The 17,549-nt window shown below is 42.0% G+C and overlaps 1 protein-coding gene across 4 annotated transcripts in view; it reads right to left on the bottom strand.

The window, feature by feature from the left end:
- Positions 1-17,549, bottom strand: part of nav2a (neuron navigator 2a) — a 230,069-nt gene that overhangs the window by 90,732 nt on the left and 121,788 nt on the right. For all 4 annotated transcript variants that reach the window (XM_042412852.1, XM_042412867.1, XM_042412859.1 and 1 more), the window contains exon 3: positions 1,654-1,771. In XM_042412852.1, coding sequence (XP_042268786.1) covers positions 1,654-1,771 — 118 coding nt within the window. The remainder of the gene's footprint in view (positions 1-1,653; positions 1,772-17,549) is intronic.

Here is a 17,549-nt window from a genome sequence, read left to right on the forward strand (position 1 = left end):
ATGGTTACATGTTAAAGCACAAAAATAACCAGAACACAGTCTGTAGATCATCACTACTTTGCAGACTGTTGGCTTTTTCCTGACATTTTGAAATTCCTCTTCCCACAAATTACAAAAAAACAACACAATAAGTCTGTGTTGTTACTCTCAAACCAAGCTGTCACTTTTTAATATATTAGTAGATAAATCTGGGACTCTGGTCTAGAAAAAGGTCCTCTGTGTTCCACTACAACAAGCCGAGACACTGAACACTCCCATAGCGCCCAACCAGGTGTGCAGGATCGACTGTAGCTCTACTTATAACTACAACCCCTGGAATAATCAGCTCCACCAAAGCAGCCATCACAACAGAAAGTTGGAGCCGGTATAGAAAGACATGTCATACGAGGAGAAGCCCTCCGAGCACATGACGTAAATAAAGTTGACATACAGGATATAAAACTCCCTGCGATGCCCGCGAGACTGATCTAACTCTCAAATAAGAATCACATGCAACAGCTATCAGAACAGTGAGACTCTTCTCCGCAGAGGATGAAGCTGCCCAGAAGATAGGAAGTATAAAAAAAAAAAAATCTGGGTCAGAGACGTGAGGGAAGAGCTGGGAGCAGACAGTCAGTCAGTGATGTGCTGAGTCACCGGTCAGCTGGTGTCAGCCCGCTTCAGCCTCGAGGCTGTCAGCAGACGAAATGACAGGCTGAGAACGGACAGATGAAACGACAAGACCGATGATGATGGTACGGACGAGGGTGAGGGTCGGAGACAGAGAGGAAAAACCCCTCTCCCACGGCACACAACAGGTCGAACACTGTACCTTTCAACCTAAAGAATTACAATTTCTATTTGATTCTGCAACCCCTTTGAGTTATAAACTCTTTAAAAGCCCAATAAAGTTTAAAATGACAGTCATTGTCAAAGTGAGACTGGTGTCATTATCTCCTGAAAGGTTGATAGATGTGTTTTCATTCAAATGTCTACCAATAATTAAGTGAAAATTAGATTCAACACAGCTTTAATGTAACTGGACATTCATTAATCTTTGAATGACAGACAATCTCTTTTAGCATCTTTTAGCATCAGTTTAAGCTTCTTAGATATTTTATTCTTGTTATTTTGAGTTCTTACATTGTATTTTATGTTTCTGTCCCGTCTTAAGTTTGTTTAAAGTACATATTTCTGTTAGTCGATCACTTTTTGTAAGAATTACACAAATGATTCATTCTAAAGAAGTTCAAATTCTCTCAAACATCAGCCTCTTAAAGTTATTATTTACTGCTGTGTGAGATAAGAAAGCTTATTGGACGAAACCATGTCGTCTTCAGGTTAGCTCAGGATTAGCAAACCTGAAAAAGGTGGATTTGAATCTCTAAAATAACAGTTTGTCCTGCACTCTACCAGCACTGGAAAAAAAACCTCTTATTTTAATACATTACATAATAGAGAAGAATGGTTCTATTCTGTAGCATCAACTCTTGTAAAAGAAAAGTTTGTTTTTTAAAACATTTTGTGAGCAAATATCACAGGAACAAAAAGGCTGTTGTGTTTAGTAAAGGTCAGTCATGTGTTTTAACATTTGTTTCAAGCAATCACATGTATGAGAGTCAGCTTCCTGTAGAAGATTTAGGAATCAAACGTGTGTGTGTTTTTTCCCCTTACCTACGACCTGTATGATCTCAGCCAGCAGCACTCCGTCCGTGACGTCTGTTTGCAGGTCCTTGATGAGACGCTTGTGTCCTGACTTGGCGAGATAGTGGTTGGCCCAGTCCGTGTAGATCTGCGGTCAGACACACAAACACAACCGCAGCGCTCAGTTATGAGCCAACAAAAATACAAAATCCAATCCAAAAAAAAAAAAAGGGGGCAACCCCGTCAGGTTGTCCACGTGTTTCAAACTCCATAAACACTTGAAAACTACAAAAGGTATAAATGGTTGAAACAAATTTACGACTCTAATAAAATAACAACATGGTTGAATGAGAGCAGAGTAGCCCTCTTTCTTTTGTTGGGGCTCCGATCTGGCATATATCCGCGTGGTATTCAAATTGGGGCCATTGTGCTCAGCCGGGGCATTCATCTCGGAGCGCACGGCGGCTGTTTTCAATGGGCCATGCTGACATCACTCTCTGGGGACAGAAAAGACCCTTCACTGCCTGGGGGGGAGGAGGGGAGGGGGCAGAGCAAGCATCTGAATAATCTGAATAGCTTCCTTCATAATTAGTCGCCAAACTCTTTCTCTTTTCCTACCTCTCTCTCTCTCTCATCAAGAGAAGTGAGTTTCTATTTCTGGGGGAGATAAAAAAAAAAAGGAACACAAAAGGTGGCAGAAAAGTTGCACTGAGCATTATTCCTAATAAAAAAAAAAAAAGGAGGAGTTATTTTTGAGAAAGTGATACCTCGTGAATCTGTCTTGATTAGCAGCATTGTGTTGAGCTTGTCTGAAAACTGCAGAGTCTCTGTTTGACAAGTGTAACTTCAGAGCAGCTTTCTCACCACGGGGATCTGAAATCTGTGTGACAACTCGACTAAAAAAAGACATCTCCTCTCCCGCTACGTCTCACTCAGACCGTTACGCCGGTCTGCTGAAAAAGAGGACGGTAAAGAGACAATCAGTACGTTTTACTGCTTCCCTCGGTAATCTAACATCTTTAGTGTCATGTAAAAGAGAAATCCAGCTTCAGTAACGGGATGGAGGATTTGACAAATCTGATTTCTCCTGAAGAAAACAGATGGCCATGCAGACGTGTAACTAGGTTTTTGATCAACTATTTACATGTGCTCATGCGCAAAAAGGGAAAATATCAGTGACAGCAGTGCTGCAGGATGAAACTAGAGCTGCAATGATTAGTTTAATAATCGATTAGTCGATCAACAGACAATGAATCACCAACTATTAAGATAATCGGTTCTTAAATATGAATATTTTCTCCCTTCTTCAGTGCTCTATGATAGAAATCTGAATATCTTTGGGTTATAGACTGACGATCAATTAGAGAAAATTAAAGATTGAGAGATTAATCAATACTGAGCCCTAGATAAAACACATTCTCATTAATCATAATAATACATCCTTGTATTCAAGTAATTAAATCTCGCTGAGTAAATCTGACTCTACTAGTCTAATAAGTTAGTTGCAACAAAGATTCAGACACATTTATACTTTAAGGGGAAAACTGTCCCCTCACTTAAAATAAAAATAAACTCCAAAATAAGGTCAGAGCAGGGGAGAAACCTCATTAATAATCTGCTGCATGCATATGCAGATTTTACAGCAACCAGCAGTAACCAGGTTATTATGTAAACGTGTTGTCTGACTGGATTTCTCCCAGTAACCCGGTTTCTTGTGTGTATATATGAACCCGATGCCCGAGTGGAAACCAGAATTTCTTCATGTGAAATTTAAGTGCATCTATTAGTACCGAATGAGCGCGCAGCATTGTTAAGGTCAAACCTTGGCGCAAATATAGGCACACAACACGCATGCATGGCGAGGTGTGTGACACAGTTGTGACCCTCGTTTCTTTGTACTCGCACTGTAAACAGACCGGGAGTCTTTCTGCAAACGCTACTCACGGGATGAATCACAGCTTCTCGTGATGGCTCTCAACAGGTGTGAGCACTTCAAAAGCACACGCTCGAGTACTCATACATGCACGTACGTATACTCGTCTTCACAGTTTATGAGAATAAAGACCACACATTAAACATAAAGAGCCTCGGAGCGACGTTTAAATCGCACAGGCTACGTACCCACACGCAAATGCACAAGTACACAGAAGTACACAGAAAAAGACTCTTGAGTGACATGCAGAGTTTAAAAAGCCTTCAAGCTGCAGGATTAGACTCTATCCTTTCAATTCACCTTCTCAGCTGGTCATAGAGAAAAGGAAGTGCAATGTTCAGGAGCTATTGTGTGTGTGTGTGTGTAGGCTTCCTTTGAAGTAGTTTCGGCCAGGTAAATTGAGGGGTTGGAGTGTAATTAAAAACGAGGTGAAATGGGTAGCTGTCAGTCACGGAGCTGGAAATCACTGAGGGGGGGGGGGGGGGGGGGTCAAAATGCCTGAGGGCATGCAGGGAGGCATGGGCAGGTTGTGAGAGGAAAGAAAAAGGGGGTTAGTGGGCAAGTCACAACACATTTGCTTTTAAGTCCTGAAAATCACACTTTTCAAAACGTACTTTATGTGTCTGACGTCTTCCTCTCAGCTGAAACATCACGTCTTAAACTCAAATGGGATATCAAAGTTTAGTGTTCGTTTAGTTTAGAGAGGAAACATGGAGGGCTGAGGAATTTTAGTACTGTGGATTTTGACAAGAGAAACTTTCTAACTTCTTAAAAGTAAACAAGTACACTTTGTTAAACTGACGGACAGAACCAGAGGCGAGTGTACGGTCCCACAAGGAGCCAGCAAATCTGAACAATCAGCCTTTTCTGTGAGGAAGCAAATCTATGGAAAACACCACCTATCAAAATGAGGAGATGTGCTCCATACAGCATTTTTAAAATCAAACTTAAAATCTACTTAGATGTGTTCATAAATGATGTTTGTAGCATTTTATTGTCTGATTGTGTTGTTTGTTTGACATTATCAGGACATTTTGATTGTAATTCTCCTACATAGGAAGTGTTTTATCCATTTGTCAATTCTAAGTTGAGTCAGGACTATGGGTGTAAGCTAGCTGTTGAGCTGTTTATTAGCCAACATCGGCACATTTACATTGATGTTGTTAAAATGTCAATGTTGATTAACGTGCTCTGCCCCCTATGAATAAACTAACAGATAAATAAATCAGTGTTTTACAAATGAACAATAAATCAAATTGCCAACTATTAAAAGCCTTGCTGAGGGTATGACATTGCAGTTTTATCGCCTAGCTTCTAGCTCTATGGAGCTTTTTAGCTTCTTATAGCTCATTGTTTTGAGACAGATATGTTTTTCTCAGGAGTTGGTGGAGACCAAAACTGAGCAAAAAGGTAAATTACTGGACTTACTGGATGTGTAAATAGGTCATTCTTAGCTAACACTTAAGCCATGACAAGTTTGCAAGATGATAATGTATCAGGACTGTGTGTCTGTCATGTTGTGGTGGAGTTCATCTGCCACAAACATCAATCATTGAAGCTTTAAGTTTAATTAAGCAGCTACTTACAAATTACTGCAATCAGAACGACAAACATTCAACTCTTTATATACTGTATTGTATATTTTAGACACTATGTTAACTGGCCTGAAGAGGGAACTACTGTATAATTAAGCACCAGCAAAATGCCTAATATGTGCATGTAAAATGTAAACATAAAGAATTAATCACATTCAGCTATAAATAATGGAATCGTCTCCAGTAAGGCACAACTAGTACCGAGGTTCATCCCACTACAAACCAAATGTTACAACATCAGTCAGATGTCTGCAAATCAAAGACCATGTTAATAATTAAAATCTAAAAAAAAAAAGAAAAACATCAAGAATGCATTAATCTGGATCATGTGTGTTTAGCCGCACATTTATTGTAGCCTCTGTGATCTGGAAGCTGCTTGAAGGGCCAGGGGAAAACAGAAGTAGTGCAGGATGATGAGAAGCAGACATCTGATCTGGAAGATGCCTGTTTTAATCAGCTACGCGGTTAGTGAACAACAGTATCGACTCCATATATTGACTCAATATCTATCTGACAGGAAGGAGGTTTTACTTCCTCTACATCACAGGGATTTAATCAAATTTAATTAAAACTCTCCAGGGTTGTAAAAGCCTGTTCAGCAAATTGGCACAGTTATTGAAAGTACTCATGAACTGATATTACCATAACAAAGTGAAGAGGCTGGCATACAGGTTAAGTGGTCAGTATTGTCACCTCACAGCAAAATGTTTCATAGTAAGAGGTAGATTTGATTTCTGGCCGTTTATGTGAAGGACTGGTTATTGAATCTCAATGCTTTTATTATACCCAACAAAACGTGTCTGCAGCACTGAGTATCAATAACTGTCAAGTGTCATAAGTTGCCATTAAATCTTATTGTGTCCTCACTTATTGTGTGATCATATTTCCAGATCTAAATCAGGAATCGTTGCTATTTTTAGACTGTATTGTAGTTTTGGTATGGCTGCTTGTGCTAAGACAACATTAGACACTGCTGAACTGGCTTGATGTTTGGCTGACTTTGTTAAATGAAACATTCTTTTGTAGAAAAACGTGCATAGATTCCTAAAAAAATAAGGTATTGGATAGTACCAAAGTACCAGAACTCAAATATCGGATTCTGTGTGACACATACTCGTTCTTCTGGGTATCCTCCGACTGTCAAAATACATAAAATCAAGTTTACTGCATATTCTAAGCCTCCTGTTAAGAGTGTTTCCATGTACTTGGTGAAATGCATACTGGGATAGGTTTCAGACACCAATGACCCTTAACAGCACTAAAAAGGCCTCCCTGCTTTGTCATAAAACTCCAAAAATGGCCGATAATGTCCTTGTTGATATCGATACACAGTGCAACATGACACACAATTACACTCCAGCGCCCCACTACACTCACATCCATACAGAATGTCAACACTGTGAGAGTCAGTGATCTATATTAATCAGTCCGATGAGCCATTTTCAATAGATTTTCCAAGAGGGAAAATCCCCTCCATTCCCAGAAACTCGTAGTAATTCCGACCCTCTCCTTGTGGGATTTGGGGTCTTTTTTAGGAGCTGTAAATTGGCGCTGTTGTCAGGGACATTCCCGTCACCAGAGAAAGCAACATGACACTGACTCATTCACAGTGTCAGGGCCTTATGGACACTGTCATGTGTGGCCTGTCGGGTCTGTTGACATGCTGCTTTGGGAATTTGTCCAGTTTATGAACAATATCTGGGCTCACGCTACATCATTTTGGGTTTTAATACTGACCAATAACAGCGCAGTCCTTGCTCAGAGAATGCTGCTGTTAGTTTTAAGGGTGTTCAGACTGGGTTAACAGTGAAGAAATCCCTCAATTTCAGGACAATGTAGGTAAAAAGACAGGGAAACAGTTCCTTACCCAGTATAGTTGGTCTGTACCCATGTGCATGTTCACACAATGTCCAATTTAAGCCTTCAAAAATGACACAGAGTCAGTCAGTTCTTCAAAGCTTGTGACAAGTAGCGATGAGTCACTCATTCACACAGCTGCGTCTTTTTATTTTGGCACAAACACCCAAATGTGCTCCACATCCAGCATCCCCCCGCTGCCCCAGCTTGCTGAGTCACCAAGCTGGTGTGCGATGCCTACAGAAGGGCATGACGCATACAGGCCATCCCCGCAGTGCCGGGTCAGCCTGGGCGGGGGAGAGGGCGAGGGCATCACACTGGGAAAGTGCCCTTGAGTTGAAGGGGACTTTTTTTGGAGAGGGAGGAGTGAAAAGTCAAGTTTTATGATTCGGCTGGATGGCTCAGCTGCAGATGAAAAGGCGTAAGTTTAGCAAATGTCACGACACATCATGACGGAGGCTGATTATACGGTAGGAGGAGCTAAGCAGATGTGCTTTTGTGCTGCTGCTTTTGGTTACACGTGTGTGTGACTGTGCATCTTTTAAACTGTCAGTCAACTGCAGGAACTGCTTCGCGTTACCTCACTCTTTCATCTCCGCTGTTGTTTGCACTGACACTGACTTGTTAAGTGATAATCTGCTTGATAAGCAAACACCGCAGTCATGTTGACATCTTACTACAGACATGAAGCATCGTTGAAACATGTCTCCAAAATATCAGCAGTTTGAAAGTTTAAAACAGCTTCATTTTTATGATATCAGTTGATTCTGAAACAGTTTGAATGAATAATCTTGTAATTTAAGATTTAACTAACTCAATCTGTCCCTGCAACACTTGCAAAATTTTCAAATTCTTCAAATCTATGCAATCGTCAGCAAAAAAAAGTGGAAGAATGCTTGTCAACTCTATCAATCATCACAGTCTGGTGCATGAAAATAATGAAATTCAGAATAAATATTACAAGTAAAAGTCAAATAATAAATAAATAAAGCCTCCAACTGACCAAAAAGTTATCAAAAGTGAACCATTTGCAATCTAATACCAATAACTATATATTGGTTTATGGGGCTTGTTGGTAGCGCTACACAGCATGGTAGAAAATACTAAGGTTAACGTGTAGACTTAATTCAGGGAAAAACAAGAAGACATGCAGAGGTGCATTCAACTTTGTGGCTACTGTAGCTATACAGGCTAGCAGCCACAGAAATGCCCACAAACAGGACGTCTCTGTGATCCTACAAGATTCTTAAACTCATTTTATTCTCACTAGAACTTATTACATAACATGGCAATCAGTTATCTTTGGTCTGCAGTAATCACAGAACAGCTCCTCAAGATCCTGATACTGATACCTGTTTTCTTATTTTTAGTGAAATTACTAAAATGACAAAAACAGGAGCCATCTGTCTTCAGATTGCAACAGGTTAAGTTTTGCGCAACAGGGGCACTCTGATGGTCTAATGGTTGCGGCGCATACCGCATAACCACAACATCAATGGTTTGACTCCCGCCGGGGGACCTGCATTGCATGTCGTACCTGTCTCTCTCTCCCTACATGTCCTGTCTCTACACCGTCTGTCTTTTTTTTTTTTTGCAAAACACCTGAGTGTGTTTTTAACTTGATGAAAGAGCATTTCTTGAGTCATCCTCTGGGTTTCGAAATTGCTTCATAACTCAAATGCCTGTGAATTTTCTCAACGTGTAGACGACCACTTATTGTTTCCATTGAAGTTCAAGCATGAAAATCACAAACCGGCAGCTACATTTTTCACTTTTTCACATGACAGCAGCAAACACACACACAACACCTCAGTTCTGTCCATCCAAGCACAGTTCTCACACATACGTTGACGAGCATGGCTTTCCAGAAACAATTATGTTGATAACTTCAGGACTATTAGCCTTATTACTTTCAAGGTTCAGTAAGCAACCTAAAAAGCGCTGCACTTAACACGCCATTATGAACTAATCTACAGACGTGAGCAAGAACCATAAAGAGAACACAGCAGGACCGAAGCTGCTATCTCTCACGAGAAGCTTTCATAGGGAGCCAGGACCTGAACAGCTCTTGTTATAATTCAGGTAATGGCACTGAAGTGAGAGCTGAGTCTACAAAAGTAATGCCCTGATAACAGCACTTTCTTCTACCTTTTCAAAGGAAATCTACCTTTGAACGTCAAACACAAAGCCAAGCTAAGATGAAGGCCACATCCACCGACCGAGTTTAGAACATCCAGAGGTTTTTGAGGTAAAAACCAAATCCAAACAGTGAGCACTACTGATTCGTCTGTTACCTGCGTCTGTCAGATAGCTTCTATAATAAAATTTCTGGCTGCTCCTGGAGATCTGACTCCATCCCTGACATTTCTATTTCAAGCTGACCCTTCCCCTTAAATCTATTTCTCTCACTATTCCCCAGTCCTTGGTTAATGTCTGTGGAAAATACAAACACAGCACAACAACTTCTCTCAGGTTTCAAAATGAGCAAATTACTGGTAAATTAAAAAAAAAACTTAGTTCATCATCAAGTGGGTGCACTCCCTGCTGTTACCCTAAAACCTTCAATACCTTTCCCTCTACCCACTCCCTTACCTCTTTGGTTTCTTACCACTTTGTAGTTTTTGCAGGATAAGCGGCTGTAGCTCCTGGCCGGCACCCTGAGGCCGCCATATTCAGCCATGTAGGCCAGTCACCCGGATAAAGACAACTGACTGGGTGAGCAAAAAAACCACCCGGAGGTGTACAAACTTCCAGACGACCAAGAGACGAGAGATGAGCGCGCTGTGTGGTGAAGGCAAGGTGGAGCGGGTATATATAGCCACTACACGGTCCCTCACACATCTCCTGAGCAGCTCTGTCTCCGTCTGTCTGTCTGTCTGTCTGACTGTCTGGTCGTGTATGAGCAGGACATGCTTCACCTCTCTCTCTCTCTCCCTTTAGACACTGACACTTTTAACCTCTCTCTCTCTCTCTCTGGGTGTCATTCACTCTGTTTGAGTCAGACACTCTGACTCAGTTCCCTCCTCTGCTAATCGTAGAGAGATAAACCAGTGGCATAAAGTCCAGAAATGGAGCTCTAGTGAAAGTTTCTTTTACATGCATGGGCCTGTGAGTACATTTCTCATTTTATCCTGTTGTTTACATCTCTCGCGCATGCTCGCTCAATTTCCTCGCTGTCACTGTCTGAGGCTGTCAATCGAGCTATCAGCTGTTCACGTCTATCCAATAGCGAAGCAGCACACCTCCATTGTTAGCCTATCATCTTGCTGCTGTCTTTTTAAATATGTTTCTCTCTCTCTCTCTGCCTTTAGTGCGTTCATGCTGCTACACACACGCCCCTCTACTCCCCCATCACCGCCTTGTATTCGCAGATCCATCAGTTTTCATCAACCTCTTCAGCCTTATCAGTCTCTGTAGAAATCATCAGCCACCACCAGTGTCTGCACTCCATGGGGAGATTTATTATGCTGCTGCTCAGGGCTGATGACCCTCAATTAAAAATCTCTCTGTAGAGTCTAAGTGCCAAAGACTCTCTTGACCGAGACTTAATTATCAATATATCTTCTGTAATAATAAACAATTATCTCTCCTGATTGAAATGGAACTCTCAACCTGTGTAGCTTCGTAATAAATGTGTTATTTTATCTGAATACAAATGTACCTTGATAACTGTAATTAAGCATGTCAAGCAGACAACATACTGTATGTTTGTGTTACAACTGATACACTTAATATCTGTGTTTTTAAACACAGTGTGGGAATTTTTCAGGCACCACCTCATTGATCAAAGATAACATTTTTGGCAGTTTTTCTGTTTAGACAATCTGCAATAGCTCAGAGGTAGGAATGAAAGTAGAAGGTGTAGCTGCTCGCTTAGATTGTGTTGTGAAGTAACATATGATGATTGCTACATTTCCAAGAATTACCAACTCCCTAAACTCTATTTTAAAACTTTATCAATTGGCAAACTGTCAGATCCTAATGGGGTTGTTATAACCTTGTTCCACAGATCTTATATCGTCTTATAGTTTGTTTTGTTTGTTTCCATTGAAGCCTCACAGCAGAAATAATCGTTCTGACCACCAGGACGACGTAGGACGACCTTTTAGGCAGCAGGGCCAACCTACAATGGTGCACTCCCTCCATAAAGCTATGTCTTGTGCTGTACTGGCTCAACATATATGTTTTTATCCAGGTGACTAGACAGAAAGCACCATTTTTAAAGTCTTAATTTGCACATAGTGACCCCACAGCTCACTGTCGCCCCCTGTGGCCAAGACAGATGGTATGAATGGAATGGATTCCCCCTCCTGGATGTGGACAGAGTTTCTAACGCTGACTGACACTTTAATGTCCTCTCTCTGACACAACTGGTGCTGTACATTACAGCAGGTACCCCACACACACACACACACACTGACAAACATGAAACATAAGTCCACACAGGAGGTCTCAGATCTCCCTCGTAGGGCTGTACTACTCATTGAATCCAGCCAACCAGTCATCCTATGCCATCTAGTAATTTAACATTTACCAGTGAAATGATTTGCAACAGTACTGCCCTACTCCGTTTTCATACGCCGACGTAAATTCACACCTATGAATTTCCCAGAACAAACCCAACACCACATGCCTCTGAGCAGCTTCACTGAGAAAACTCAACACACTCTAGCGCCCTGCTAAAGGACCTCAGCATTCATGACCTGGATCTGATGTGAAAACACCTCCATCAGACTGCTTGATGCTTGAAGAGCCCTGGTGTGTACAGACTTTATAACAGGGGAACGGTGAAAATAATAAGACTGTTTGCAACATTAGGTTTAGTAAACTTTCACGCCAAGCACCGCAGTGTTACTTAAGCTCACAATAAAGACATTAAAGCCAACCTAATAGGTACTTTTAAGTCAACCAGCAGGGTACGTGATTTTGATGTTGGGGCTAAAATGAAGCATGGAAATATGATAGGGCTCAGATGTCCTGTTTAAATAAAGGTTGGAAAAACACTTTGGCAATCATGTCAGAGAAAAACAGGCAGGGGCTGTTTCCCCCTGCCCACTCTGCACATGGCACTGCTTACGAGGCCTAAAATATCATCATCATCATTTATGCGGGAATGCTTGCCAACCATGAACATACAAAGATCCCAGTATGGCTTTGAACTTCTCATTGCCATCAAGTTAGCTACGGAAACTAGTTTAATTCTTCATGAAGTGCCTCCACAGTGTGTGACTACCAGCACACGGCCCAAAATATCAACTCTTCTGAATACAGTTTTGCTTGTTAAGGGTGTTCTGAGCTTTTATAAATGATCAAACATCCTTTAATTTCTCAGCCCACAGTTGTTGTAGTGTCTTAAGGTGAAGAGTAGCTTAGAGTATATTTTACCAACCTTAAGACTGGGGTTTAGAGCAGTATACAACCATCAGATATTCTTGTTGACAAGCCCTTTTGCTGCCTGACCGTGCTGCATCTCATCGATAAGAGCTCAGTAACTCTCTCTGCTGCTGCAGGCTGAGGGTGACATGTGGCAACACATCCCCTCTGACCCAGCCTGGGTCGGCTAGCAGATGGCTGGTGGGAAAATGATGGATGGACTGAAGGATACACTCACACAATAATCTGAGAGAAGGATGCAGGGAGGGGAAGGAGAGGTAGATAGGTGTGACGGGTGATAGTCTCCCACTTATCACAGGATGTGTTTCATTCTGTCACACCTAACATGTAGAATTAATGCATCAACTGGCTTCAAATGCAGGAAACCCTCTCAGCTTAAATAAGTAAACAGTGGGTGAAGGGAATCATAGTCTCCTGCACAGTTTTTGCTGAACACTAGCAAACAGATGGCTTCTGAGAAATCAGTGTCCCAGGTCTGTATGATATGACAACAGTGGACTGCAGTCTGCTGTGCCAGCTGCTGTGCTGCTGTGATGCTTTATATGGGACACAATGACTCCAGCTCTGAGCTCTAACACGGGCATTTTCAATGGGTGCAATATTTTAAATTGCTCTGAGGCATCCTGGAGGCCAAGTTGGTTAAAGTATGTGTATTTGATGCATGACTTCCCACCTCTCTCCTAATATTCCCCATCTGTTAATAAAGGTAGAAGCACCTTTACACAATCAACATCCGGCGCTGATCTACTCACTGGATTTAATTCAGCTGTATTGGATTCCTGAAGAGTCAATCAGTTAAACACCAATGCAACATCTACACTTACTTTTTTGTAGGTGCCAGTTTGGGGCCGCTATTGATTACATGCTTAGTTGGATCAAACACACTTTCTGTTTTAGTTGAATAGTTTGATGCAAACTGGAGACCATTACTAAAATGTTTAACATAAAACAAGACATGCAGCACTCATCGAGGGAAAGGAACAAGAAAAGCCTGTAAAAAATCAATCTTGGGATTGTAATTATACTGGAGCATCCGATTGAAAATGACAAATAATTGAAGATCGCATGACCATAGAAAGGATAACAGATGGCCAGGAAGCAAGAGAAAATGGATGATAATTTAATTTTATCAAGGATATTATATATTTATTAAAAAAATCAACATCTAGCAAGAAAATGTGCTATGAATGTCTCCTTTCCCTGCTTCATCACAACTCTCTTTAAAGACTTTCCCAACCATCTTTATTAACTAGGTAAACTGTGTTTGGTGCAGTTAGACGTCTGTCAGGTTATCGAGGAAGAGACAGCAAGATAGAGGAGAGTTATGGAAACTGATGCATACACTAGACAAGTAGAGAGAGCTTGAGAGACAGCAAGAGTGATGGTGTTAGAAATTAATTCAGACTGTATACACATGAGCTGCATATTCTTCAAACACTTGCCATCTCCTTACTCTCTCCTCTCCATCACCACTGCGGCACTGAGCTGCTGTTTCTTCTCTCTGCCCCCAGCAGGATGTAACCATGGATGTTTTTTGGTCTGTGGGGCCTCTGGCAGCTACTTTCCCCCCTCTGTTCTCTGTTGTACACACACAGGCCTCTCAAGTGGCTTTAGCCCGCAGAAAGCTGGAACGGGCCAGCTCTAAATGAGCCCTCATGTCTCTGCTTGCTCTCTGTTTGGCACATGAAAGACATGTGGCTTGTGAGGCATAGAGGCCACACCAGGCACATGGTAGACAAAACGACTTGGCCTGAACTCTGCAGTTTAGAGTATGGGAAACATCCATCGGAAAGCCAAGAGACTGTGTGCATGTGTGGTTATCTACACATGTGATATATAACCTGATTTAAAAAAAAAAAATCACAGTTGATGGATGGAAGAGCTTCACCCTCGAAATTAAACATTTGCAACTTCAGTGTCTTCATGACGGTCGAGGGCACCATCTACCTGTGACAATTCCAAAATATTCTAATCCAGAATATGTTAATATTGAATCATGAATACACAATGTCTAAATCCCTTAAATTGGTCTTTTGGTCACTGCACAGATGTCTGCCATGCGAAATCTGATCAGGACGAATCTTGAGACATGAAGCCTGATGCACATGACAGCACAGCAGCTCAGCAGCTCAGCAAGACTTATTTAAGTGGATTTAGCTTGTTAGCATCACTATATGAGTTAACAAGCCATTCGCAGTGATACGTAGAGCTGATTTTCCTGCTGAGTAAATTCTCAGACAGCTGCCTTTCAGTCCTTAAAAATCAGCTTCTTATTCTCCAGGTATAATACAGAGCCAGCGCAGGTCTGCACACTATAATGTAACCTGAAAGTATAGTGGGTTATATCCATAATGCAGCGACTTATTTCGTTCTGAGCTGCACAGCTCTATACTATCATTGCTTTTCTTGTGTCTGGAAAAATTTGAGGTACTGGATTAGAGATCTAAAAAAGTCTAAGAACTCCAATCAAGACAGGTAATTGGATTGAACCGTCTTCAGATGTTGTACCACCTGAACAGTTGACATGAACCCTTATACAAAAACTGCTCTGTCCATCAGGACATCCACAAATTAACTGATAAGCAAATAAAAAGTCACATGCATGCTGTGGCTAATGTGTGCAGTGAGAGTCTGTCAAGGCTACTGGGTCAATATTTGTTTGGAACTCACACATATACACAATACAAAGACACATTGTGTACCACAAGGTACACCATGACAACTATGTTCCATAACTAAAAACAATTATGGTTCCACCAATCCTTTTTTTCTCTGCCCTGTGTATGCTGGCATGCCTTTGAGCAGAATTAAACATATAAATCACGCGTTTTGATTTATGCTCCATAGGTCGCATGTTGACATAAGGACCATGACCATCAAATAATCAATAGACCTGTATTAGAACAGAGAGGATTATGGACATTGACTGCACTTCATAATAAAAAGGAAGGTCATTTTAATTTCTGGAAGTGTGTGCACATGTTCAAGTGTGCATGCCTGTAATCCCTTTGTCATTCTTGCTCTCTCTCTCTCTCTCTCTCTCTCTCTCTCACACACACACACACAAACACACACACACACACACACACACACACAAACACACACACTCTGACCCCGTGGCCCACTAGCCTCCTGTCAGTCAAGCTGTGTGGAGGTTAGCAGTGTGTAATTAAACTAGCCTTCTTATCAGCTCATCACTAGATTCTGGTAATAACCTCCTCTGCTTCCATCTCCCCTTCCTCTGTGGGCTCATAGCAGATCCAGATAAGGAGCATGGCTGAAAAAAAAAAATAGAGAGACACCGAGAAAGACAGGGACAAAAGAAAGAGAGAGAGAGAGAGTGTCCCATCCACCTATGTTATGTGTAAACTCAGTAGGGTGCTCATTATACAAAATGACTTTTATTAAATCTGCTGCTTCCTACTCTTATCACATACATCAGCTATTACAAAGATCTTTTTTTCTCATTTATTTGCACCACATGACCTCTCTGCACCTGACCGGCCCTGTTTTTTATCACAGTGTCCCAGATCCTGTTGAATATTTACCATCTTTGTAGCATTGTACTTCTGTGACAACAAACAGTGGGCAACAAAGCGGAACAAAAGGCTGTCATTTTCTTATAAATGCTTGAAAGGAGAATACACACACACACTGTCTCTCTCTCTCTCTCTCTCTTACACACACACAAATGTGCTGTGAAACTCTGGTTCAAGTCCTTGCTAAGCCTATTTTAACTTTCCATGCAGACATCAAAGTGAAGCCAGTATCAGGTGAGGGGAAAACCGGGATGCACGCCTTCAGCACTTTCCTCTGATATTAAAACGACCGCCGCTAATCCATTGCGTGCCTGCAATCCAACACCGCAGCTACTGTAAGGCTTTGGGGTGATGAGACAAGCATTTCTACTGATACATAAACACACACAGTGGGAAAAAAAAAAAAATCAAAGTGAAACATGTCCCGAAGCTGCAGCGTCAGGAAAGAAAGGCGAGATAAAGATGTAAACACTCTATCGATGAAAACTGTCAACAACAGTAAAAAAGAGCCTGTAGGGCTGTGATTTTTTATTTTATATGCATGACTGTGAATTTATATGCAATAAATTTCTTCAACTGTCCCCTTGCTATTGACCTTTGTGATGACCTGGAAGTAATCAGCCTACCAGTTTCATGGTGAAGTTGTTCTGCTCCCAGCGGCACAGCATCAAACTCATGTTGCTTCTTGCAGCCTCCTTCTTCAGAGACACCTGCCTCACATCGAGGAGGACTGCTGGTTGGCCAGCCGGGCCCAAATATAAGCCATCAGAATCTGATCTAAACCAAACTGGACCCAACAGAGCTGCAGAGCTCAGTCTGAGACCGGAGGAATACGGAAAAATGCAAAAATCCACAGGGTAAATAAATCCAAGGAGCAGGTTGCAGGTTTGACAAATAAACTCTGAATGAGTGCACCATGTAGATCCGGAGGAGATGATGGAGGTGCTGCTTGGTCGAGCCCAAGCAGGTCTCTGTGCGCCTGAGGGGGGGGGGGGGCTCAGCGCCTGCAGCTTCTCTCCACCCACTCTGGGACACGGAGGAGGGAAAAATAAACGCAGGAGGCGAAAGGCAAGAGGAGCTCTGCGGCCTCTGCTGCCGCTCTGACAGGGAGCCAAACCAAACGCACTGAGAGAAGGAGGAGGAGGAGGAGGAGGAGGAGGAGGAGGAGGAGGAGGGGTGGATTCCCTGTTCCCCTCTTTCCCTCCTCCTCCTCCTCCAAGGACGCCCACGGCAACACATTGTGCTATTGCTCTTCAATGGACCATCGGTCATATGGGGTGGAGAAAGAAAGAGAAAAGGACAGACCTCTTAACCTCATACCACCCCTCCTCCTCCCGGTAGTCGATCCACTCACCCCTCCCCTCCTCTTCCCCATGACAAAAAAAAGTGAAGAAAAAGGACAAAAAAAAAAAAAGATATGATCAGTGCACCCTTGATAACAGTGCAGAGACTACATTATGGGCAGTAGAGAGCTCAGAGGCCAAACCACGCAGAACTCAACACCAACTGTCTATTTTCTATTTATTATTTCTTTAACCAGACCCTCTGCTGTATGTTAAAAAAAGCCAAGTTTTATTTTCCCCGACCAGAGACGGAGCGGTCCGGTCT

This window comes from Thunnus maccoyii, chromosome 1, assembly GCF_910596095.1.
Source record: "Thunnus maccoyii chromosome 1, fThuMac1.1, whole genome shotgun sequence".
In the NCBI taxonomy this organism is placed as follows: Eukaryota; Metazoa; Chordata; class Actinopteri; order Scombriformes; family Scombridae; genus Thunnus; species Thunnus maccoyii.